The sequence below is a fragment of the Podarcis vaucheri genome (genome assembly GCF_965113315.1).
Source record: "Podarcis vaucheri genome assembly, chromosome: 2".
NCBI classification, from domain to species: Eukaryota; Metazoa; Chordata; class Lepidosauria; order Squamata; family Lacertidae; genus Podarcis; species Podarcis vaucheri.
In genome coordinates, this window is record NC_138760.1 from 17440119 (window position 1) to 17466376 (window position 26258).

A 26258-nucleotide genomic window follows, 5' to 3' on the forward strand; every position below is an offset into this window, starting at 1 on the left:
CACAGGCATCTGATCAGACACTGAACCCACAAACCAAAGGCACCCTGGGTAAGACAGCTGCACAGTCCAACAATTCTTAAATGAGGAAGTTCAAATTTTAAAGCTCACAGGGGCACTCCTAGAATTTGGAGGAGCGGCCTTTAATTAACCCACCATCTTCTATGACTGCAAACACTGCTCTCTCTATTTCCCCCCCTACACAGTCTCCAAGCACAAAAGGCTGCAAGAATTCTAACATTTTAGAGAATGTTCATGAGGAATGCAAATGAAACTGTTACACATCCAATGAAACTGAAAACGAGAACGTTTCATCATCATATTCATCAAAGCTCCCCGCATACACACAGAAACCATTGCCTATTTTAGAACCCACACTTACCTGGCCCTCACAGTTCCGTCCATCATTACTGCAGCTTTCTTCTACCTTCTCAGTTTTGACAATAACCATTTCTTCTGAAATATCATGGTCTGCATGGGAATTGGGGGTGCAGGAAGGAAAAAAGAAAAGAGTGAAGACAGAATGGTCAAACACACACTACAAAGCAAGCAGCTCTACCAGGAGGAAGGACACAGTTTGAAAATACAGATTTAAAAAATGGGGACTGAGCATTGTAAGTATGTAGTTACTGTTAAGTAATTCACTTCACTGCAGACAACTCAAAAGTATTATGGTTACGCACCCGGTGTTGTATTGGATAATGGAAAATATAAGTATCTTGCCTCTGGAAAATATGCTGAAAAGCATCTAGCACCCTGAAGAGCTAACCTTGAGTTAAGGTCTGGGGGCGGGGGAGCAGAAGGAAGAGAGTGTGTTGTGGGGCAGATGTTAGAGAAAACAGAGAGCACTAGTGTAGTGAACAGTGCTGGGATTGGACCAGGAAGACCCATACTCCAATTCCTGCTTAGCTACGAAGTTTATGAGCATCCCTGAGCAAGTCTCAGCTTGACATACCTCACAGAACTGTTCAGAGGATGAGAAGGAATGCTATCATGAACTCCTTCAAGAAAGGGCAGGGTACAAATGCAACAATAACATCTCAGTTAGCCTTTAAAGGGTGCCAACCAACATACCAGAAGGGGGTGATATGCATCATGTATCATCAATGAAAAATTAAGTCAGATGGCGGTGGCAGGGTAGTGGGAGGAGGAGCTGCTGTCACATATGTGAAAATAAGATGGCCTCTCCTCACTGAACCAAGCTGTTGTTACCGGTAATCATAATTGTTGCTCTACAAACTCACAACCACCACATAAAGCAGGCTAGGCAAAGAAATGGTGACTCAAGGATTGTCACATCTCTTGCACCACAAGGATCACTTCCTCCTCACTACTGGTATAGAAGCAATTTTTCAAGCTCTAGAGACGCACATTAAATAGCAAATCTGGCAAACAACTCAGGCTGAAAGCCAGGTGGAAAACCATCTTCTTAGCAGATCCAATAGACTCTGTGCTCCCATACTACCATATACAACATGAACAGCTTTTTCCATGTTTCAGTATTTAAAACTCAGTTGGGAATACCACCCAGTATTCTCAGAGTGCCCTTTACACTTGCATATGGGGGGGGTTTCCCCCACGGGGAATTATCAAGCCTATTTTTAACAGCCTTCCTCACAACATGTCACAATTTTAATTTTCGGTGGCATGCCGCTATAAGAAAAAAGGTACCCTCCTTGCTGAAACACACTTCTTTATTTGGTAGTGATGTATCAAGATACCCTGGAACCCCCTTCATACCTTTCAGGTATGAAGCCATTAAAAAATAATAATCATCATCATCTGTCTGGACCTGGGGAAGCAGCTGCATGAGTCAGTCCCAAGTGGCGCAGGAGTTATGCAAACTTCTGACTTGCAGTTGACCCAAGAAGGAGCTCTGCACTGCTCTAAGCCTTGCATACTCTTAGTGTATAGCAAAGCTTGCCAAGCAAAGTTTCAAGTCCTAATCATTGAGGAGTTCCAAGTGAATACAACCTTATTTTAAGGCCCCAAACAGTTTACGGAAAAGACAGAACAGGAGAAATTATCTGGGAAATCCAAGTGTGCATGGGTTTGTTTTAAAAAAGAACCAGCAGTAAGTTCCTGAAGGCTGCCTTCCTATATTTAGGAGGTGTGTGTCTGGCATATGGGCCTAGGCCTCTCTTGAGTTTCTGTCAACCAAATCGTGGAGTTGGAAGGGACCACGAGGCTCTCCAGCCCAAACCCCATTGCAATGCAAGAACCTTTCGCCCAACGTGGGGCTCGAACCCACCACCCTCATGCTCCACCTCGGAAGCAAAGTGCTTAGCCAAGCTATAGTTACTCCTGCCGCCCTCCCCCCGCCCCATGCGGGCAACCTCGCGAGGGAAAGCAACTCTGCACATGCTCAGGAACGCTCCGCCGCTCCTTCACCAACCTCGGTTATTCTGAGAATTACCTCAGCCTGAGCCCCAGCTCAAGTCGCGCAGGGAAGGAAACCTATTTTCCCTTTCCTTTAAACACAAGACAAGCGCCTGCTTCTGCCTCACGGCTTTGGGCCGCACGGCGACGGAGGCTCCTCCGGTGGTGGAGGAGCGGCGGCGGCGGCTGCTCCTTCCTTCCTTCCCGCCGGGAAATTCCCACCCCCAGCCGTATTCCTGCCCCCACCTGGTCCCGCCCTGGACACCCCCCCCCCGGCACACCCGCGCGCTGGGCCCTGCCCTGGTCCCTGAGGCGACTTGCCGCCCTCCTCCTCCTCCTGCGCTTCCTCCACCCCCCAATGCACTAGCCCCGCTCCCCTTCCCGCGGGCCCCTCCCCGAAGGGCTTCCCCTGCCCTCGGCGGCTCCCGCCCGGCTTGCCCTCCCCTCAGCCGGGCTCGTTACCCCTCCCCCGCCCGGGTCCCTCCGCCCGGGGGGCTGGGCGGGGCGGGGCGCGGGGAGGGAGGCGGCGCCCCCCGCCCGCCCGCCCGCCCGCGATGGTCCCGTCCTTACCGCTCATGTTGGCCGACGGGGGGAGGCGAACCCAAGTGGCGCCAGAGGGGTGGGCGGGGCGGGGGGCAGCGAAGTCGGTGACGAGGCAGCCTAACCCCACCGGTGACCGCCAAAGGGTTGGCGAGGGGAGGGAGCTGGCGCCGACACGGCCCCGAACTCGAGGGCACGCCTCCCGCCGCGGCGCCCAATCACGGAGCCGGGAGGGGAAGGCTGGAGGCGGGGGTTAGCCGCGAGTGGCGTGACGCCCGGCCATTAGGGCGGAAACGAGGCGGGGTTTTTGTCGCGGGGCGGGAGGGGGAAGTGAGAGAGGAGCAGGAGTAATTTACGAAAAGCTCCGCGGCGGTAGGCCTTTCGGGAAACGCCTCTAGGTGAGGCCCCACCCAATGGCGGGAGGGTGTGGGAGGCGGGGCTTGGCCGAAAGCTCTTCTAAACTAGCTGTTCCGAGTGGGGCGGGCAGGGGGCAAAGCTAATAACAGGCGGCGCCGACGGCCAATCGCGGGAAGGGGGGTTCTGAGGCCTGAACGGGCGTGATGAAATTGTGCGGCTTAACTCGTGATTGAATTGCCTGTAATCCAATCACGGCTGAGGCTCTCCCCTCCGCCCACAAGACCGTTTCGCAAAGTGGGTTTGGGGAGGCCTGGGATAATGCGGGGAATGACACGGAATGTAGCCAATCATCTTCCGCAGAGAGAATGGTGAGGGAAAGACGCGTCTCAGAGTGATGGAACGCTTAGCCAAACAGCGCCAAGAAGAGACAGGAGAAAAACAGTCTGCCCCAATGAGGAAGAGGGACCTCCTTAAATTAGCCAATGGGCGAGGCGGTCCCTGCGGTGTGTGGTTGTTTTTTAAGGAAAAGGTGACGGATGTTGGCGCCATTTTAGCTCAGGCGCAGAGGGCGACGTCCCGCCTTTTTCCTCCATTTAATGAAGCGGTTATGTAACGAGAAGTGACGCGAGTGGGGTTTTTTTTTATTCCTGGGAATTGGCGAAAGGTCTCACATCCGGTCATAACTTAAGTGGCTGGGCGAGACAGTTAATTTTTTTTTGCGCTAATTGCCAGCGAAAAGAAGATGGAGACCCGGGGAGGAGGAAGGGTCAGGTGTTGTTCTTTTCTCACGTGTTGCGCATAACACGCTTTTTAGAGCAGCAGCCACAGAAATTAGAAACGGCGCCCTTCAGAAAAGGAGCGGGTCCCTCTGCACGTGCTCAGAGGCACGTGAGTTTAAGGGCCAGGGTTTCCAGGCGGATCTGTTTCTTCCGTATTATTTTTGTTACCAAGACCAATAGTTAAAGGTGTTCGTTTTCCCCACAGCCACTTTTTCTCCTGGTTTCATACCTGTGCTGGTCTAAACTGAAACCCCACTGTTGTCAGTGGAAGCTGAATTTCAGTTCCACACATATTTACCCAGATACCCAGTGGGTCAGTTACAGGTGACACTTAATATCTGCCATGCAGTTGTAAGAAATCAATCTTGTAGTGTGGCAGCACCTAAACTTTGGAACTCACTGCCGGTTGACACCAGGCAGGCACCTGCTAAACGTATTTTTGGTTAGACAAACCCGCATCGCAGGGGGTTGGACTAGATGACCGTCAGGATCCCTTCGAGCTCTACAGCTGCTTCTACACAGATGTCTGTTTTGTTTTGATTTTAGTTTATCACTGAATGTTGTTCTGAATAGATGGTTTTAACTGTTTTGCCAATAATTCATTTCATTTGAGATTTACAGTCAAGTCACATCCAATCAGAGCTACCTTGTGCAATAATTTCCTTTTGGTCTTAACTTTGGCTAATGCAAACTGGTCAGTGTAGGGTGAAAAGGTCAGCAAAATGAAATCCATCTAAGCAAGTGTTTAGATAACCGGACTCTCAAGGATTGCACAGAGTTTTCCATATAATAGGAACAATATCTTTCCCTAAAGCTTTAGGTGTTGGTCAGATAACTCATGTCTGAATCCTGTTATCTCACCTTAAGACTAAAGACCCACCCTGTTCTCAGTGGCCAGTCAGGAGTCTATAGGAAGCCCATGAGCAGGACCTGAGTGGAATAGCACCCTCTCTACTTGTAATTCCCAGCAATTTTTGTCCAGAGATTGCCTCTGGCACTAGACATAGAGCTATCATGACGAGTAGTCATTGATAGCTTTATCCTCCATGAATTTGTTTGATCCTCTTTTAAAGCCATCCAAGCTGGTGGCCACCACATCTCATGGAAGCAAACTCTTAACTATGCACTGTGAAAAAGTACCTTCTTTTGTCTCCTATATCCATACCATGTATTGTCTTACAGACTTCTATCATGTCCCACCCCCTGTTGTTTTCCAAACTAAAAAGTTGCAACCTTTCCTTGTAGGGAAGTTGCTCCAGCACTCCCCCCCACCCCTTTTCTAAACCTGGTAATCCCTTCTTCCTCCAAATTGAAAGAATCTGACCAAGTGTCCTGCATTAATCTGTAGCTGGGATTTCCCTGGTTGGACCCACTTTGCCTTCCTCTTCCATTCCAGGGATGGATAAATCATTGCACATGGACCTAGAGAAACTTTGTATACCACAAGGTCAAATATTTTCATCCCTGGATAAGTTAAGGGAGGAAATGTTGAGCTAAGAAATAAGTATCCATGCAGGCCTTCATTTGCACCCGTGTGAACCAAATATAAAAAGACGGTGTTAATATAAAAACAAAATAAAAGTGAGGCTCTGGTGCTCTGCAGCAAAAAGAAATAAAAGCAGGATAGTTACTGCTTCATAAACTTTGTAACACAGATGAAGTGAAGTTGTTTTTCCCCTTGTAAGTGTTGGAAGCTTCAGGAAAGACACAAAGGATAGGACAAAATTATGCTATTCTTTCAGTGTTGTACTGGATATCCTCTTGGAGAAAGCCCAAATTGCAGCGTGAGAGCAGCTGCTGTCTATGTTAAACCAGCAGCTGGAAAATTCTGCCTCTACCAAGTATGACCTCACGCCCCCATTCCCATCCGAGGGACTTGTTTTCATTTCACTTCTGGAGATCAGAGGGCAACCAAAATAACAGTGTTTCTTAGTCAACCATTCAAGTTTTGAAGAGAAGGAAAAGCCCCTAGACAGAAATGCAGAGGATGCAGAACCCATAAAAGCAAAGAAACAGCAGCTACAAAAAAACAACAACAAACAATATGGAAACTTCTGCTGCTGCTTAGTTTCATATCTTAAGTGCTTTGAAGAGTTGCGAGGGGCAGAGCTATAGTTGCTGATCCAGAGACATCATCGAATAGCTGCAGCAGGAACTGGAGCCACTGGTTAAGTGGCTATAAGCAGATCTGCTTGAGCTGCAGGCCAGCGTGATATTCAGGATCCACTTTACCTGGGTTGGTTTCCTGGGTAGAGGGCCCTGTGGCGCAGTTGTACTGTCCCTAGTTTGTCATGTTAAGATTACCCAGTCCTCCATCATGTATAAGCAAAGCAGAGGAGTCAAGTCAGTCAAGTTCCCAATTCACAACCAGAAGAAAGGCTTGTGTCTCACACAGTGACAGCCCCTACCTCCTGGCATTGTCACCCTTCTTGCTTCATCCCTGAGCGCCCGCTGGACATCTTCCTGAATAGGTGAATGCCTGGAAAATGACACCTGTCAATCAGCACCCACCTGGGCCATGAAAGTCACTGATTACCAAAATACCCATATTCTGGTACTGTGTTTTATTTCAGTTTTTATCTACATACTTGCTATTTCTCCCCATCTTCCTTATTACCTATACTTTTGAATAAACTGATGGATTGGATTCTCGGGGTGTACTGGTTTCTGGACACACTCAAGAGCTGGTCGTCCTCCCACATTCCTTAGACATCTTGGGCTATGTAACTGGTAATCACACAATGCTGGGAGAGCAGGAGGGGAAGCAGACTGAAGTTGCTAAGCAGGAGATTTGGAATTCAGCTGTCTGTTAACCTACCATAACCCCTTGCTGTGTGTGACACATAAGCAGGTAGTGGCAGTAGCAAGAATATGATGGGCTACCCAGTGCCACTAGGCTACCTTGCAGGGTTGGTGCTGGAGCGGTACCAGCCTATCATTGCAGCACAAACACAATGAGCACTCAAGTTGGTTGGCCAGCTGGCATTCCATTACCATGCAACTCTGGTTCAGTAACTGATCTTGCTAAACTTGTGTCTGACAGACTTCAAAATGGATGATTTCTTGCAAAGGGACTTGATTGCTTTTCTTTATTAGCTTACTTTGGACTCCCAGCTTTCTGGTAGGACTGCAGTTTTAAAAAGATTTGGTAGAATGCTTGTGCCAAAAACAGCATTGCAGGCAAAAAAGAACAACAGCTTTTCCTGGCATTGCATGAGGAAGGGGGAGTTCAATTTCATGTTGGTCTGTCATGCAGCTGTTAAAGGCACAGGGCCCTTGTTTTTGGAAGGAGATTGCCAAGATGGTTTGTAACACTTCAGGACTACTGCCACAATAACTATTGAACTAGTTGCTGCATAATCCCGGGCTGAGGCCTAACCCAGGCAGCTACCTAGAAGCAGGTGTGCTTTGGTCCCAGAGCTTCCTGTGGGTACAGAAAGGAATATAATATCATCCAAGAACTGGAATGGAAGATGAGGATCTAGAAATTGGAAATGCCTTGTATAAATAATATTTCTTCTGCCCTTGCCTTGTCAAAATGGTAAAGAGTTCTGCACTTCAAGCACCTAGAATCATCAATGTACACCCTAGGTCCAATACCTGGTATGGCTGCCTATGGCCCTTGCTTGGACTGGCCTGGATCTCGACCAAAGTAACTTCTATCCAAGTTTCACTGGCTGCAACTAGATTTTTGCTTGTTTCACAAGAAGAGCCCCACTGGATCAGACCAAATGCCAGTCAAGTCCGGCATACTTTCCTCAGATGAAAACAGGGACATTCTATTCTCCATCGGTAATACTGATGGCATCCTGTTGTTATGGTGGCCAATCAGATATGTGCGTCAGTTGTTCCCAAACTCCTCTTTCCCCACAGGCCACCTGAAAATGGCTGAGGGTCTTGGCAAACCACTTAATGGTTTTCCTGCTCGTCGTAGCAATTGCAATGTGCTCTGCTAGACGTTGCATGATTTTTAATTGTCTTTTAGCGGACATGCTGCAAACCACGCAAATGAAGCTCATGAAACACCAGCAGACCACAGTTTGAGAACCCTTCACCGATGGGAAGCCTGCAAAGCAGAACATGAGCACAACAGCACTCTCCTTGCTTGGGATCTCCCAGCAACTGGTATCCAACAATATAGCAAGCAGCAGAAGGCATGAGAACAGATCATTCAAGCATCATCTGAGCACCAGGACTGGTGGGGCCTGCTGCTATCTCTTGCGTGGCGAGTTCCTGCCCCCCACCAGGATAAATAAAGACACGAGACACCATAATATAAGGTTAATTGGGCGAATTAGGCCACAACTTTATTGAATTCAGGAATGAGAGGCATTGGCTTAGGCATTGGTCCTAACGACTATCTGGCTCCAGCCCATTTGCTGGAGACACGGGGAAGGGTTAACACTATATCGGGGGAGTCTCCTGCCGAGGCACGTCGACTAGGAGCTCCCCCGGGTCACCGCTCGGGGGCGTGCCTTTGGTCCTCACCTCCATAGGCTTCGGACAGGGCCACGCACCCGGAGTCCTTTAACAGACCACCCTTCGCTCACTGGGGGGAGGTGATGGCGTTCCTCCCCCCACACACACATCCTCTTAACCCCTTCTTGCCAATGCCGAGAAGTTGTGACGAGTTGCTACGAGGTAGGCGAAAAACCAAAAGGCTAGAAATTGCCAATTGGGAAAAATTCCTACCATGCCCCTTGCGGCGACAGACCGAAGTCCATAGCAAAGTCAAAGACCTACCTAAAGCCCACTTAAAGGGAGGGAGGGTGGGAAAACGTGAGGGCGAGCCGGCGAAAAGAGGGCGAGCCCCCTTAGCGCCGGCCCTAAATAGGACAGGCCATGCCGCCCCCAGCCAGCTGATTGGCTGGCTGGGGGGGGGGCAGGCCCGGCCGGGATTCCCCTGCTCTCACGGGGGCTGTGACCAGCCCCCGCTCATGTGGGGTGGGCATGAAGCCCGCAACCCCACCTCCTGGGCAAGCCAGAAGTGGCTTTGTCTCTGGGTCAGATCTTGAAATTCTGCTGTAGAACTGCCCCATTGACAATTCCAGTTTGGAAATGAGACGCTTAAAGAACATTTTGTCATCTAGCTTGCGGTTAAGTAGCTTTTTGATTAGTCTGGAGCCGATGAGTCATAATTACAACTAATTGCCTGTTTACTGAAAATGCAGATTTTACTCAGCATCTTCTTCAGCAACTAGTTCTCACCGGGGAGGCGGTTCAGAAACTTAAGTGATTTTAGCTATCTTCCTCTGTTATTATTACATTAAATAAATATAATTGAGGAAAGGAAGGATGCCGTCTGTGTAAAAGAAATGGGAATCAGCGGACCACATCTTGTTCATTTTGATAGAGGTAAGAGGGATACACATGTATCCATTTTTATTTAAGTTGTACTGTATACCAACTTTGTATTTCAAGAAATCACAAAGCAATTTACATCTCAACAAAAACCAAAGTAGGTTACATATATAAAAATACAAATTCTACGCAGCAGATGGCAATAATAACAAAAACAGCATTATACATTTTAAGTAACAAAATTGAGCAATAAATCTCTAAACATTGGGCTGTATCCAACATTTTCTGTGCACTAGCATGGATAGGTGAGTTTTAATGTTCTGCTAGTGGAAACTTGTTGTGCAACAGATTGCACAATTTATTGTGCAACAAACTTACCAGCAAACTGCTTATGCAGTCTCTTGCGCAACACCATTCTGCTGGCGCAAAAATCCATAGAACGCGTTTACCATTAAGTGACTTCAATGTAGCACTAGATTGGAGACAACCCAATATTCATGAGTATGCAAGTAAAATGAACGCAAGTAAAGTGAATCATACCAAATAAAGAAGCAAGAGCGTACAACATAATTACAATATATAGCTTTTCAAAGTCCATGAATATTGCAAAAAAGCATCCTCACATTTAATAATACAAATCAGGAATTCAAGAACCATAGCAAGAACCCACTCATTAAACAATAACCTTCCACCCACTCACATTTTATTCACTTATTTATCGCTCCTCTCAATTCTCACTTCAGCAAACCTCTCAAAGATTCAACAGCCAATGAGCATGTTCACATCCAACAGGGGAAAACAACTCTCACCTAGGGAGATCAGGAGCCCTTCCTCCTTCAACCCACAAGTCACCCCAGGAGGATTTAGGCGTGGCCAGCAACAAACTTGTGGATCACAAGCTCATGAGGAGCATTTCAGTTGATCCAACAGCAACAAAGCATGTCTCTCTTCAAAGAACAATACAGTAGTGCCCCAAGGAAAAAAGACATTGGCAAAGGACAAATCCTAGCAGAACTAATCTTCACGCCATTTCTAATCCTTTAATCTTGTCTATGACTAGAGACTGGCTGTGGTTGTACTAACACAGAAGCTACTTGTAAAAATTAATGGAAAATACAGAACTACATTTATTTAATTGTAAATAAACGTACAGTGGTACCTCGGGTTCGTTCCAGAGGTCCGTTCTTAACCTGAAACTGTTCTTAACCTGAAGCACCACTTTAGCTAATGGGGCCTCCCGCTGCCACTGCGCCGCCGCCGCCGCACGATTTCTGTTCTCATCCTGAAGCAAAGTTCTTAACCCGAGGTAATATTTCAGGGTTAGCGGAGTCTGTAACCTGAAGTGTATGTAACCTGAAGCATCTGTACCTCGAGGTACCACTGTAATTGCAACTTGAATTATCCTATTATTTTTGCTTAAATGATACCATGTGGGTGTCTATACCGGTACTGGATCTCACCGCATACAACTCTAGCATCTTCCCAGCTCCTGAATCTAACCCAGATTTTCTTCTTTCACAGTGTGGTTATGCAGGGTCATTAAATAAGAATAAACAATGTGACGTGCGTCTGGGTGAGAGAGACCTGTACTGTGAAGTGGTTAAGTGAATACCCCACTAAAAATTATGAGAACAGCTTCAGAATTTAATACTCATTTCATTTATTCATCTTAGGACTGGTACACAACTTTTCATTTTTTTAAAAATGAAGACTGAAAATATACTTTAAATTCTTAAAATAAAAAAATTCCTTCCAGTAGCACCTTAAAGACCAACTAAGTTAGTTCTTGGTATGAGCTTTCATGTGCATGCACACTTCTTCAGAAGTGGGATACGTGGATTGTAGAGGGTTCTTAATTCTAAGACCCTTGGGTATAATGTCCAGGTTCTTGCATTTAGTAAGAAAGAAGATATCAGTCTGTACCTGTGCAAGTTTCTTGGTGAGGTTGATGGACTTCCATTTCATGCGGCTCAATGTGGTGCCTTCCATGGTTCCAGTTACAGATAGGTAGCCGTGTTGGTCTGCCATAGTCAAAATAAAAAAATTCCTTCCAGTAGCACCTTAAAGACCAACTAAGTTAGTTCTTGGTATGAGCTTTCGTGTGCATGCACACTATGACTATGGCAGACCAACACGGCTACCCATCTTTAAATTCTTAGTTATGGTTTTACTTCATAGCAATCACCCCCCCCTATGAGATAGGTCACTGATATTCCCATTTCACAGATACGTGAGGTTGAGAACCAATTGTGGTGTAGAGGTTAAGAGTGTTGGACTAGGACTAGAGAGACCAGGATTCAGCCGTGGAACTGACTGGGTGTTATTAGGGCCAGTCGCAGTCTCTCTGCCTAGCCCACCTCACAGGGTTGTTGAGGGGATTAAAATGGGAAGACAACCATGTCACACACCACCTTGAGCCTGGAGGAAAGGTGGGCTAGGGATGCAATAAAGAAACAAACAAACAAAAGATGACCTAACCTAACCTGGGGAGAAAACAGTAAAGACCTGATGAAGAGAGCACAGCAGAGGTTATAATTTCTGAGAATCCTCTGGGAAAACAATCTCTCAACAGACCTGTTGATGGCATTTTACCATTGCATTGTGGAGAGTGTATTAACTTATGGTCTGTGTGTGTGGTTTGGGAGCTGCACGGCCAGGGGAAAAACAATGCTGTCCAGGGTTGTAAAGACTGCAGAGAGAATAATTGGGTGCACTCTTTCCATCTTAGATCAAATCTATGCTGCCAGGTGCCATAAGAAAGCGGCAGAGATAGCGCAGGATAGTACGCACCCCGGAAATGATCTCTTTCAGCTTCTGCCTTCTGGAAGAAGGTATAGAGTTATAAAGGCCAGGACTAGCCGCCTGAGAAACAGTTTCTACGCTAATGCAATTCTGGTTCTAAACGCAGCATAAGGGGTCTCTATAGTATAGTGTATTTTAAAATGGGGTTTCAGAGTTTTTAGGGGGTTTTGAATGTTTTATGTAGTTTTTCAATTTCATTGTTCTGCATGGGACAATGACAATAAAGATATCGTATATCATTTATGAGTCTGCCCATTAAATACCAAAGACAGAATTCATCCCATGACAAGCCTAGCGTGAGGATCTTTATCAGAAAAATGTCACCAGGGCAGGTTGCGGGTGGGTGAGGGAGTAAAGCCGCACTTAAGCCCCTCTGCCTATGATGTTCCATGCCTTAACTATTAACAGCAGTGGTGTGGGATGAATCGGGGGCTTTTTTTCAGCCACAACTCGAACTCCTTTCTGGCACCTCTTAGGTGGGCACCACTGCCATTATAGGAGAGCAAGGCAGGCGTTCATGGTGAGTTCCGTCACCTAGAAAAATAGCACTGGATCAATCAATGGAAAAAGCAGCTCTCACAGCACCCTCGTGAAGTTTTAAAGAGTTTGTTGCTTAGGGCAGCACAATAGCCCCCCTTCCCATCATCCATGCAATCAGTGGCCATTGTCAGGTATCCTGGCAGACAGGATTTCTGCTGTAGACCACCTTCTCTGTTGTAGATCGCCTTCTTCTGTGATGTATGCATGATGTTTTAGGGGGGTGGTCTTGGGCTACAAGGTGGGCAGTTTCAAAAGTCTATATAAGGGCTATATAAGTGTGAGGACCCTGTTGCAACAATTTAATAAAGATCAGGCTTACTAGCCGTTTTGCTTCTCAATATACAGTCACACCTTGGAAGTCGAACGGAATCTGTTCCAGAAGTCCGTTTGACTTCCAAAACATTCGGAAACCAGAACGCGGCTTCTGATTGCAGCCAGTCAGAAGCCGCGTCGGACATTCTGCTTCCCAAAATAGTTCACAAACCGGAACACTCACTTCCGAATTTGCGGCATTTGGTAGCCAAAACGTTTGAGAACTAAGCTGTTTGAAAACCAAGGTATGACTGTACTCTGGTTGGCCTCTGTTGTTTTCTCCTACAGATAGGGGAGCCACTATATGGGCTCTTGGATACCCCATAAGGGCAAGGAGCAGTCCCCCCCCCCTTATAACACATGCATTGACTGAACGGGAAGCAGCATCACATCCACTGACCCCATCCCTGACCGCCACGCATTCATCAGAAGGTGAGGTTCTATATGTGCACATCTGTCCATGTGCAGAATCCTCTGTTTTGCCACATTCCACTTGTGTAGAGATGGAACAAGGCAGTGGACAAAGTCTATTCCAGTATACCTGAAGGGGCGTCTCCACCTCCATCGTTCTGCCCGGACACTGAGGTCCAGTGCCGAAGGCCTTCTGGCGGTTCCCTCGCCGTGAGAAGCCAAGTTACAGGGAACCAGGCAGAGGGCCTTCTCGGTAGTGGCACCCGCCCTGTGGAACGCCCTCCCACCAGATGTCAAAGAGAAAAAGAACTACCAGACTTTTAGAAGACATCTGAAGGCAGCCCTGTTTAGGGAAGCTTTTAATGTTTAATAGGTTATTGTATTTTAGTGTTTTGTTGGAAGCCGCCCAGAGTGGCTGGGGAAACCCAGCCAGATGGGCGGGGTATGAATTTTTTTTTTTTTTTTTTATAATAATTTTTATTACATTTTTTGCAGAAATAACAAAGAAATAGAAAGAAAAAAAGACGAGAAAAAAAAGGAAAAAGAAAAACACGACCATTTCGATAACTCATTTGAAATTTCCATTGGACTTCCCCCATCCCTCGCAGAATGCATTTCTTGACAATAAATTTATCAGCAAATTATATCCTTATTTCGTGTGTTTCTTTCTATTTTCAATTACAATTTAAGTTTAAACCTCTTGATCAACATATACTCTAAGCAATATACCATAATATCGTTTTTACCCATTTAAACCTTGGTTCTTTCGTAAATCTTATCAAATTTCATAAATAATTAAGTTTTGTTACTGGGGCTAGATTCCCAATCACACGACATCTTATGTTTCATATAACTTATAATACTTTTGCAAATAGTCTTTAAGTTTTTTCCAGTCCTCCTCCATTGCTTCTTCTCCCAAGTCTCGGATCCTTGCAGTCATCTCGGCTAATTCCATGTAGTTCATCAGTTGCGTGTGCCAGTCCTCCAGTGTGGGCAAATCTTGGGTCTTCCAATGCTTAGCAATAAGAATTCTTGCTGCTGTTGTAGCGTACATAAAAAAGGTTCTATCCTTTTTAGACACCTTCTGGCCGACAATGAATATTTTTTTTTAAATATTTTTTATTGGTTTTACAAAGTTTTATAACAAACAAACATATAAAGGGACAAACAAACACATACATTATTTCATAACAATTTTTCATAAACCTCTTTTCTCAGACTCCCCCATACCTCCCCTTTCTGCATCCACATGTCCAAAGTTTTTTAGCAACTTATATATAGTTCTTTCAAACCTCTATCATTAATCTTCTCATAATCCCAATCTTATGTCACTGTAGCCCTTTCTTTCTGAACAAACCTTGACATTTTAGCATTCATCAAGTTTATAATAGTCCTTAAGATAGATTTTAAATTTCTTCCAATCTTCTTCTGCAGTCTCTTTCCCCTGGTCACGGATTCTGCCAGTCATCTCGGCCAATGTCATATAGTCCATCACTTTCATCTGCCATTCTTCCAAGGTGGGTAGATCTTGTGTCTTCCAATACTTAGCAATGAGTATTCTTGCTGCTGTTGTTGCATACATGAAAAAAGTTCTATCTTTCTTTGGCACCAATTGGCCGACAATGCCCAAGAGAAAGGCCTCTGGTTTCTTAAGAAAAGTACATTTAAGTACCTTTTTCATTTCATTATATATCATTTCCCAGAAAGCCTTAATCTTCGGGCACGTCCACCAAAGGTGGTAAAAAGTACCTTCAGTTTCTTTACATTTCCAACATTTATTGTCAGGCAAGTGGTAAATTTTAGCAAGCTTGACTGGGGTCATGTACCACCTATATATCATTTTCATAATGTTTTCTCTCAAGGCATTACATGCCGTGAATTTAATCCCGGTGTTCCACAACCTTTCCCAGTCAGCAAACATAATGTTATGACCAATGTCCTGTGCCCACTTAATCATAGCTGATTTAACTGTTTCATCTTGTGTATTCCATTTCAACAGCAAATTATACATTCTTGATAGATTCTTAGTATTGGGTTCTAACAATTCAGTCTCTAGTTTTGATTTTTCCACCTGGAAGCCAATTTTCCTGTCTTGTTTATAAACTTCCATTATTTGATAATAATGAAGCCAATCCTGTACCTTAGGTTTCAGTTTTTCATGACTCTTTAATTTCAATTTGTCTCCATCCTGTTCCAAAATCTCACAATACTTTGGCCATCCGACCTCCATATTGACTTTCTTGTATGTCTTAGCCTCTAAAGGTGACAACCATCTAGGGGTTTTATTTTCCAACAAGTCTTTATATCTCATCCAAACATTAAACAACGCTTTTCTAACAATGTGATTTTTAAAAATACTATGCACTTTGATTTTGTCATACCATAAATATGCATGCCAACCGAATGCATTATTGAAACCTTCCAGATCCAAGATGTCTGTATTCTCAAGGAGCATCCACTCTTTCAGCCAGCAGAACGCTGCTGCTTCATAATACAATTTTAAGTCCGGCAGGGCAAATCCCCCTCTTTCTTTTGCATCTGTAAGTATTTTGAATTTTATTCTGGGCTTTTTGCCCTGCCAGACAAATTTCGCAATGTCTTTCTGCCACCTCTTGAAACAGTCCATCTTGTCAATAATCTGCAGAGTTTGAAACAAAAATAACACTCTAGGCAATACATTCATCTTGATAACTGCAATTCGGCCTAACATTGACAATTTCAAATTTGACCATATTTCTAAGTCCTTTTTAATTTCTAACCAGCATTTTTCATAGTTATCCTTGTATAAATTCAAATTTTTAGATGTCAAATATACCCCTAAATATTTCACCTTCTTAACCAACATTAAACCTGTCTCTTCTTGAAACTTATTCTTCTCCATATCTGTTAAGTTCTTCCCTAAGACTTTGGTTTTTTGTTTGTTCAATTTAAATCCGGCTACCTGTCCGAATTGTTGAATTATTTCTAACGCCCTTTTCGTGCTAGTGTTTGGCTCTTGCAAAGTCAATACAAGATCATCTGCAAATGCTCTTAACTTATAATGTTGGGCGGGGTATGAATAAATCATTTATTATTATAATTATTATTATTATTATTCCACCTCCATGTGTGATGACAGAATTGGAGAAGACTAAGTTGTCTGCTTTTGAGGTGGCACTTGTACCCAGATCTGTCAGATCCCAGCTTCTCAGATCCTAGAGAAACAAATTCTAAATTCTCCCCAGTCCAAGGGAACACAAACCAAGCTGCTGGCTTCTCCCTGTGAAGAGCCTGTAATTTAAACCAGCAGTTCAGATCTATGGCAATTCTCTTCTCAGGAAGAAAACAAACCCATGTCAAAGCAGTGGCAGCCCACAGAGAGGGGGGCGGCCTTGTTTAGGGGTTGAGCTTTCTCAGTAAGCTACCCTGGTGTGCCCTGAGTTGCGCTTAGGAACGTCCCTCTGGGGTGTGGCTTGTTTGCCCGATCTGCTCCAACTTGCCCAGAGAGAGGCTTGCAGATGCGGGCCTGCAGCTACTGGGTGGCCTAGGAGCTATTTTAGGGAGGCTGTTTTGTTAATGTTACCTTTCAGAAGGAGGGAAGGGCGTAGACAGCACGCCAACCCCAGCAAAATGCAGGCATAGAATGCGCTTGGCAGCCAAGCTCGGATTCCTATCTGACAGGCATAGGCTTGTGTTTGTCCCCATCCACTAGACTAAAGTTACCAGATCAACAATTTGGAATAAGGGAAGTTAGCAAGCTGCGGCGGCGCCGTGACCCAGCATAGCATTGCAGGAGAGGTTCTTTAGGCAGCAGTCCTGACCCCACTTCCCTGGGAGTTAGTCTCCTTGAATTCAGTGGAATTTCCTTCTGAGTAGGGCACGTACCCTTAAATCCAACTGGGAATCGCTGGGGTTCGGCCTGGAACAATTCCTTGAGGGCTGCAAGCTAACAGAGGCACGTGAAAAGTCACAGGCTTTTTCACTTTGTGTGGAATAACTTTTCTGCTCGCCTTAATCACACATACAGCAGACCCACCCGCTTGTATTGGCTCCAGGGCCAAGTAAAACAATGCTTGCCTCCTTGACTCTGGCCCCTGACTCCAAGGGCTACGTTTCTGAAACGAAGACCCAGCTGCCATACTAGCAGCGGTGGGTTAGCAGTCAGGGGGTGGAGAGTGCAGGTGGAAGCAGTGGCGTAGCGTGGGGGGTGCAGGGGGGCCGGCCGCACCGGGCGCAACATCTGGGGGTTAGGGTGCGCAAATCCACGGGTTAGGGGGTGCAAATACACAGGCTAGGGGGCACAAATTACTTGCCTTGTCCCGGGTGCTGACAACCCAGGCTACGCCACTGGGTGGAAGAGAGTGCAGCCAAACCCCCATGGCCTGGGGAAGGGGCTTGTTCTGGGCTGGCAGGGGAACTTGATGCACTCAATTTTAGCTCACTGGTAGAGCATGTTTTTCACACAGTAGGTACCAGGTTCAATTCCTGGCATCTTCAAGTAGGGCTGAGATGGACTGACATTGTGCTTTTCAGAATTGTTCACGTTTTGAACCAATGCTGTTTCTAACACAGTAGCCTACTTACCGTATTTTTCCGTCTACAAGACGCCCCCATGTATAAGACGCCCCCTATTTTTGGGGACTCCAATTTAAGAAAATGGGGGGAGATACTATCCGTGTATAAGACGAGCCCAGATTCTGAACGTTATTTTAGAGTAAAAGAACATAGTCTTATACACGGAAAGGTACGGTAATTGTTTTTTAAAAATATTTACTACTGGTGTGTTTTTAGTTCTTAAAAAGGTAAAGGGACCCCTGACCATTAGGTCCAGTCGTGACCAACTCTGGGGTTGCAGCGCTCATCTCGCTTTATTGGTTGAGGGAGCCGGCGTACAGCTTCTGGGTCATGTGGCCAGCATGACTAAGCCGCTTCTGGCAAACCAGAGCAGCGCATGGAAACACCGTTTACCTTCCTGCCAGAGTGGTACCTATTTATCTACTTGCACTTTGATGTGCTTTCAAACTGCTAGGTTGGCAGGAGCAGGGACCGAGCAACGGGAGCTCACCCTGTCGCAGGGATTTGAACCGCCAACCTTCTTATCGGCAAGTCCTAGGCTCTGTGGTTTAACCCACAGCACCACCTGCGTTTTAGTTCTTACCTGTTTTTAATTCAGGTTGTCAGGCACCTTGGGTCCTGCACAGGGAGAAAGGCAGGATGTAAATAAAAAAAAAAACCCCAAAGCACATACAGTGGTGCCTCGCAAGACGAAATTAATTCGTTCCGCGAGTTTTTCCGTCTAGCGAATTTTTCGTCTTGCAAGCACGGTGTCGGAAAAGTTTTGGAAAAGCTTCAAAAATCACCAAAAACCTCAAAAAAGGCTACCACACCTTGAAGTCAAGTCGCAACTGTATTAACGGTGTTAAGAAAAAGGAAACAAACTTGCAAGACGTTTTCGTCTTGCGAAGCAAGCCCATAGGGAAATTCGTCTTGCGAAGCAGCTCAAAAACCGCAAAACCCTTTCGTCTAGCGAGTTTTTCGTCTTGCGAGGCATTCGTCTTGCGGGGCACCACTGTACATTCTGAAAATGCAGGTTTTCAGTCACCCCCCCTTTTAAAAAAGAAACACTGGTTTGAAAATTGTGGGGAAATGCCCTGATGCAGTTGGGAAATGTATGTGGGGCAAGCAACTAAGAGGAAGTCTATATATAAACACCCTGCAAGCAAATCAGAATGAATGCTCAGTAAACAGGTCATCAATGGTGCTTTAGCCAAAGGCTTACAAAAGTGACCCATGTTGTTTTAGAGGGAGTAACTTATCAAAAGAGAAGTGCCGGGGTTCAGCCTGCATGGACTGCTTCGAGGTGGGCTTCACTCCCAGTCTCCTCCTGCTCCCAGTTCAGGCAGGGCATTTGACTGGAGTTCAATCTCAGCTTAAGGGATGTTGCTGATGGGTCCCAGGGCGTCCCCTCTTCTGGAGCTGTGATATTTTGTGGGTTGGCCACTTCACTGCGGTTTGCTGCTCAGGAGCCCCTGACATCAACCACTCTGGCAACTTTCTCGATCACTGGCGCCTCGCTTTATAGCTCTCTCAGCCACTCCTCTCTCCTGTTAATCAGCAGCAGGAAGGGCAGGCAAGAGAACGGATCCAGCGGTCTTATCTTCCCCCAGCACAGGACCCAGGGTGTGGCGTGGACTTCCCCCGTCTGCCGAGGCTGAACATGCCCTCCCCCTGGCCTGAAGAGAAGGAACCAGGAAGGCTGGCTCAGAGAGAGGCGTCCTGCCCACCAGCCATGTGCTGTTCCTTCTGCGATCTGAAAAATTGCGAGGCCTGCTCACGCTCCCTGCTGGATTTCAGAATCTTTAGCGCTGTTGCTCTGCCCAAACATCAGGCTCTCTGTCCTTGAAGCTTGGGGGCTTGAGCTGGAAAGGGGAATGCAGGTGCCCAGCACAAAAGCACTCCAGGCATGCTCAGAGGAGCTGGTTTTCTTAGTGCAACTTTTAAAATTATTATTACATTTTTCAAAGCTGCTCCTAAGATTGGAAAAGAGGCGTGGTGGTGTTCCAGCAGAACTCCTTCTTTGCATACCTCAGCTTCAGTTGCAGAGCGGGAAGCCAAGCAGGCTTTGGGAAGGTGGCAGGAGGACTCTTGGACCCCGTCAGACCATCGCACATCCCTCCGGAAGCTGCACAGAAGCTTCCTGGGCTTTGGGAAGGAGGTGCCAGGGGAATGTTTAGGGGACTAGGCTAGTCCCCCTAGTCCACTGCCTGCACACCACTGTTTTAAAGGATGGTATGCAAAGTGGAGTGGATTGTATGGGGGCAAGAGACATTCCATGAGGTTTAGTTACCAAAAGGTTATAGAGTACACCCTAAGGCAGGTGTACTTTATAAGGTGTACTAAGACGCGCTGTGGTCTAAACCATAGAGCCTTGGGCTTGCTGATCAGAAGAACAGTAGTTTGAATCCCTGCAATGGGGTGAGCTCCCGTTGTTTGGTCCCAGCTCCTGCCAACTTAGCAGTTCGAAAGCACGTCAAAGTGCAAGCAGATAAATAGGTACCGCTCCGGCGGGAAGGTAAACGGCGTTTCCATGCGTTGCTCTGGTTTGCCAGAAGTGGCTTAGTCATGCTGGCCACGTGACCCGGAAGCTGTACGCTGGTTCCCTTGGCCAATAAAGCGAGATGAGTGCCGCAACCCCAAAGTCGGTCACGACTGGACCTAATCTAATGGTCAGGGGTCCCTTTGCCTTTACGTTTTTATGCAAAGTGGAGTGGATTGTATGGTGGCAAGAGACATTCCATGAGGTGTAGTTACCAAAAGGTTATAGAGTACACCCTAAGGCAGGTGTACTTTATAAGGTGTACTAAGATGCGGGTGGCGCTGTGGTCTAAGCCACAGCGCCTTGGGCTTGCCGCTCAGAAGGTCAGCAGTTCGAATCCCCACGACGGGGTGAGTTCCCATTGTTCGGTCCCAGCTCCTGCCAACCTAGCAGTTTGAAAGCACGTCAAAGTGCATGTAGATAAATAGGTACCTGTCAGGGAACTGACATCGGAGGAAAGGGAAGTGGTAAGGCTCCCAGAGACTGGGAGAGAGTCAACAGCCAAAGCAGGGACCAGCAGGGGGAGCGCGGGGTCTCTGGAGGAGGATCTCAGTAATGCTGAGAGAGACGCAGCAGCCCAGGCAGGAAGCAGCAGGGGAGAGAAAGGGGTGAGAGACACTTCGAGCGAAAATAGCGGGGAGGTGTCAGAAGCAACTGCAGGGAGACCCATGCTTCGCCGGAAGCTGCCACGTCGTGAGTCCAGGAGACGCGTTTCCGTTAAGGAACTTCTTTGCTGGAAGCGCTTCCGCAGACAGCCACTGTCAGACTCTACTAGTGACTAGAGCAGACATGTCTGAGGAGCTCTGTCACACACAGAGGTTTGTGGGGTCGCACAAACTCTGAAGGGGCACAATTTTAAGCACAAGCAGCTAACCATCCCTTGACAGCAGTCTGACAGTCTCTGTACGCTGCCTGTGCAGGAGAAAGCATCATGAGCAACCCAGTCGGAACCGGAGACGCAGGGGTTGGAGCTGGTCCAAGCTTGGAAGAAAGGTATCAAGCTCTGGAGGTCCAACTTGCGCTGCAGACGGCGAGGCTCGAGGAGAGAAGGGCTCAGGATGCTGACAAAAAGGGGAGAACCACTCAGTTCCCCAGAAAGGTACCAGGATTGGTGCAGAAGTTTGGGGGGGACCCCAAGGATTACCATGCCTTTAGGACTGAGATGCAATATGCTCTGAATGTGCAGTTTGATGAGTTCCCTGATGAGGAATCGCGAGTTGCGTTCGTAATTGGGCATCTTGAGAAGGGGGCGCGGGACTGGGTTCGACCCCTGATGGCAACGCACAACGATATCCTAAAGGACACTATGAAATTCTTTCGTGCAATGGATATCATGTTTTCCAGCGATATTGAGGAAGGGGTGGTACGCAGACAGCTAATGGCTTGCAAGCAGGGAAGCAGATCTGTCCGTGAGTACTGGACTGAATTTACCATGCTGATTCACAGATTGGGGTGGGATTTATCGGCGGCACCCATTCAGATGCTATTTGAAGAAGGTCTTTCTTCAGCTGTGAAAGACGAGCTGGCCAGGAGCCCCAGGGCGGGGTCTATGGATCAGCTGACCAAATCTGCGCTGACCATTGGAGCGCGCCAGGAGGCAAGAGCCTTGGAGAGGCGGGAAGGGAGAGGGGAACGTTGGAAGGAGTTACGCATTCCAGACATTCCTGAGCCAGCTTTCCCGCCGGCAGAGCCGATGGAAATCGGAACAGCCCGCGCGCGCGCAGTTTCAAAGCCCAGTGAGGGGGCGAAGAAGGAGGGAAAGGGAGCCCGGAAATGCTATCTCTGCCAACAGCCAGGCCACTTTGCCAGAGTCTGCCCCCAGAGGAAGGAATGGCAAGGGATGGTGGGAGCTGTTGAGGGGGAAGAGCAGGGAGAAACGGAGCAGGTAAAAGCCAACGCCTGGTTGCCAGCAGGGCACTGCAGCCAGGCCAAAGAGCAGTGAAAGTGCCCCTTCCCCAAGTGCCAGTGCCAGAAGCTCCTCGACCTGCTCTAGTGATTGAAGTGTCGCTAGAGCTGCAAAATGGACACCCCCTAAAAATAAAGGCGCTGTTGGACTCAGGCAGCTCCTGCAATTTCATGAGCAAGGAGTTTGCTGCTGAGCACCAGATACAGACTATCCCTTTAAGCAACCCCCTGCAGGTGACCACGATTGATGGCAGGGAACTGTTGGGAGGAGGCGTCAGCTTGCAGACCGTCCCAATGATAATGAGGGTGGCAAGGCACACAGAACTGATAGCGTTTAATGTGGCCACCTTGGGAGGCGCTCCCATTATTTTGGGAATGAGCTGGCTAGCCCTACATGATCCGCTGGTGGGCTGGCATCAAAGAGTGGTTTCCTTCGGTTCCGCACACTGCTTAGAACACTGCAGGGCGGAAAAGGGGTCAGCAGGGGCCCAAGCCACCCTAGCAGGGACGGAAGTGATGGAGAAGGGGAAGGTGCCACCACAGTATGCTGATCTCAGCGACGTGTTCAGCGAGAAGGAAGCGGACCAACTACCCCCGCATAGGCCCTTTGATTGCCAGATCAATTTACTCCCTGGAGCACAGCTTCCTGTAGGCAAGTTGTATGCCATGTCAGACAGGGAGATGCAGGAGTTGCGAGCGTTCATTGACAAGAACCTGAAGAGAGGCTTCATCAGAGAGTCCAAGGCAGCGGGGGGTAGCCCAGTGTTTTTTGTGGATAAAAAAAACACGGACAAGCCGAGGCTGGTATGTGACTTTCGGGCCCTAAATGCAGTGACAGAGCCGGCGGCTTTTCCTATGCCCAGGATTGATGATATTTTGACCAGGGTGCGAAAAGGAAAGATTTTTACAAAGCTGGACCTAAGGGGGGCGTACAACTTGATACGTATAAGGAAAGGGGATGAATGGAAGACCACCATGTTCACCCCTTTGGGGGCATTTGAATACCTCGTTATGCCTTTTGGATTACAAACAGGCTCCGCGTGTTTTCAAGCCTTTATGAACCATGTACTGGGGCCTTTGCTCTACAAGAATTGCGTGGCCTTCTTAGATGACGTGTTGGTGTATTCGGAGAATGAGGAGCAACATGTGAGAGACGTCAGAGAAGTGTTGAGCAGGCTGCAAGCCAACAGACTGTGGGTGAAACTGGAAAAGTGTCAGTTTCATACCAAGGAGGTGGAATTCCTGGGGTACCGCTTGTCAGACAAGGGGTTGGCCATGGACCCCGGCAAGGTTCAAGCGGTGCTGGAATGGAAAACACCCAAGACCAAGAAGGATGTGCAGAGGTTCCTAGGGTTTGGAAACTTTTATCGTAAGTTCATCCGAAACTTCGCCCACCTGACGGCGCCCATCACGGACTGTCTCAGCAGCAAAAAGAAGTTTGTTTGGACGGGGGAGGCGGAGCGAGCGTTTGAGGAACTGAAAAGGGCCTTCGCCTCTGACGAACAACTTCTACATGTGGATTTACAAAAAAAGCTGAGGGTCGAAACAGACGCTTCTGACAGAGCCATAGGGGCGGTGCTTCTTCTGCAGCCGGGGAAGGAGGGGTCAGAGTGGCGACCGTGTGCCTTCTTTTCGCGAAAGCTGAACAAATCTGAGAGAAACTACACGGTGCACGACCGGGAACTTCTTGCGATTTATGAGGCCTTCCGGAGATGGAGGCACCTACTAATTGGTGCACAACAGAAGGTGCAAGTGTGCACGGACCATAAGAATCTAGAGTATTGGAGAACTGCGTGAGTGCTCAACCAAAGGCAGTTGAGATGGGCCCAGGAGTTCTCCAAATTTAACTTTGAGATTTGTTACGTACCAGGCCCGGAGAACGTTAGGGCGGACGCTCTCTCACGCAAACCTGAATATTTGGAGGGAGAGGGTGCACCCGAAGAGACCCATGTTATTCCCGAGGACCGCTGGGTGTGTGGGGCGGCTTTGGTGGGGCAAAGGGAACTGGTAGAGGGAACGGTGCAGGATGAATACGCCCAGGACAAACTCAGGGGTCTCAGGAGGGAGGGAGACAAACCCGGGGGTTTTGAGGAGAGAAACGGGGCGTTGTACTACAAGGGAGCGTTATACATACCTGAAGGGGAATTGAGGGAAAAGGTACTCAAGCAACTGCACGATAGCCCCACAGCAGGGCATTTTGGGCAACACAAAACCATGTGGCTGGTTACCAGGGAATTCTGGTGGCCCAAGGTCAGGGAAGATGTGCGTGAATATGTGAGAGGGTGTGACCGATGTCAACGAGCCAAGGGGGAGAGGCGGGCACCGGCAGGTTTATTAGAACCACTACCCACGCCGGAAAGACCATGGGAGGCAGTGGCAATAGATTTCATGACTGATCTGCCCAGGTCCAAAGGGAAGACAGCCATTATGGTTGTGGTAGACCTGTTAACCAAGATGGCCCACTTTATAGCCTGCTCACATGCGGTCACAGCAGAAGAAACCGCTAGATTGTTTGTGGAAAATGTGTTTAGGTTGCATGGTGCCCCCTTGAGGGTGGTTTCGGACCGAGGGAAACAATTTACTTCCAGGTTCTGGAGGAAGCTCATGAGCTTATTGCATGTAGAGGTGAATTTTTCCACTGCCCGTCATCCAGAAACCAATGGGCAGGCGGAAAGAGCTAATGGTGTCCTCCAGCAATATTTGAGGTGTTATGTGAATGACAGAGAGAATGATTGGGTGGAGAAGCTGGCGTTGGCAGAATTTGCCTATAACAATGCAGAGAACGTGTCCACGGGGATGAGCCCTTTTTTGGCCAATCACGGGTGTCATCCCCGAGCCTTCCCAGGGGGGGAGGGGGAGAACTGGAGCGTTCCTGCCGCAGAACAGTTCGTTGAAGAAATGGAAGCGATCCATCGCCAGCTCCAACTTAATTTAAACAGGGCGAAGGAGGAATATAAGAGGCAGGCAGACAAAACCAGAAGGGAAGGGGAAAGCATTAGGGTGGGGGACCAGGTGTGGCTGTCCACCCAAGGGTTACCATTTAAAGGAGGTTGTAAGAAGTTAAGACCCAAAAGACTGGGCCCATTTGAAGTCACGCAACAGGTCAACCCAGTGGCTTTCAGACTCCGGTTACCGAACCACATGAAGTTGCACCCAGTGTTCCACAGATCATTGCTGTCACCGTATATAGGGGACAGAGAGGGGAGGGTCAATAGGGGACCAGCTATGGAGGAGAAAGAACACAGCTACCATGTAGCGGAGATTCTCGATTCCAGGTGGAGGGGAGAGCAAGTAGAGTATTTGGTAATGTGGGAAGGGGAGCCGGAGTCGGAAAACACCTGGGTCAGGGCAGAGGATGTAGATGACGAGGTTTTGATTGAAACTTTTCATCAGAGATTCCCTAGAAAACCCCAGCCAGTGGCGAGGTTCCGGAGGGAATACTTCGCCACCACCGACGACGAAGAAGAGTTGGAGGGGTTCGCTGATTCCGAGGTGGAGGAGGATTCAGCGAGTCGGAACGAAGACCGATGGAGGGAATTGTTCGAGACGTCTGAAGATGAAGAGGATTCTTTTAGGGGTTTCAGCTCCTCACCGCCCAGAGGAGAAAGTAGGGGCGGGGGAGAGGGGGGCCCTGGAGGGGAGGTGGATGTCAGGGAACTGACATCGGAGGAAAGGGAAGTGGTAAGGCTCCCAGAGACTGGGAGAGAGTCAACAGCCAAAGCAGGGACCAGCAGGGGGAGCGCGGGGTCTCTGGAGGAGGATCTCAGTAATGCTGAGAGAGACGCAGCAGCCCAGGCAGGAAGCAGCAGGGGAGAGAAAGGGGTGAGAGACACTTCGAGCGAAAATAGCGGGGAGGTGTC

At 47.8% G+C, this 26258-nt stretch overlaps 1 protein-coding gene and 2 long non-coding RNA genes across 5 annotated transcripts in view; 1 reads left to right on the forward strand and 2 right to left on the reverse strand.

The window, feature by feature from the left end:
* SP1 (Sp1 transcription factor) overlaps nt 1–3078 on the reverse strand; it is a 29148-nt gene extending 26070 nt beyond the window's left edge. The window contains exons 1-2 of one of the 3 annotated variants that reach the window (XM_082212461.1): nt 2947–3078; nt 380–468 (exon numbers count right to left, since the gene is read on the reverse strand). In XM_082212461.1, coding sequence (XP_082068587.1) covers nt 380–468; nt 2947–2953 — 96 coding nt within the window. In that variant the 5' untranslated portion in view covers nt 2954–3078. Of the gene's footprint in view, nt 1–379; nt 469–1737; nt 2355–2392; nt 2586–2946 lie in introns of those variants that run through there. The other 2 variants (XM_082212462.1, XM_082212460.1) reach the window with 2 other exon arrangements.
* A 189-nt stretch (nt 3079–3267) lies between these two features.
* The window catches only part of LOC309526719, a 32789-nt gene continuing 9798 nt past the window's right edge, over nt 3268–26258 (forward strand). Inside the window, exons 1-2 of the long non-coding RNA XR_014216877.1 lie at nt 3268–3314; nt 10875–10952. This is a non-coding gene — a long non-coding RNA (uncharacterized lncRNA). The remainder of the gene's footprint in view (nt 3315–10874; nt 10953–26258) is intronic.
* LOC309526750 lies at nt 12266–16636 on the reverse strand. The gene is made up of 2 exons (XR_014216907.1): nt 16519–16636; nt 12266–12689 (listed from the first exon to the last, which is right to left on the reverse strand). It is a non-coding gene; the product is annotated as an uncharacterized lncRNA (long non-coding RNA).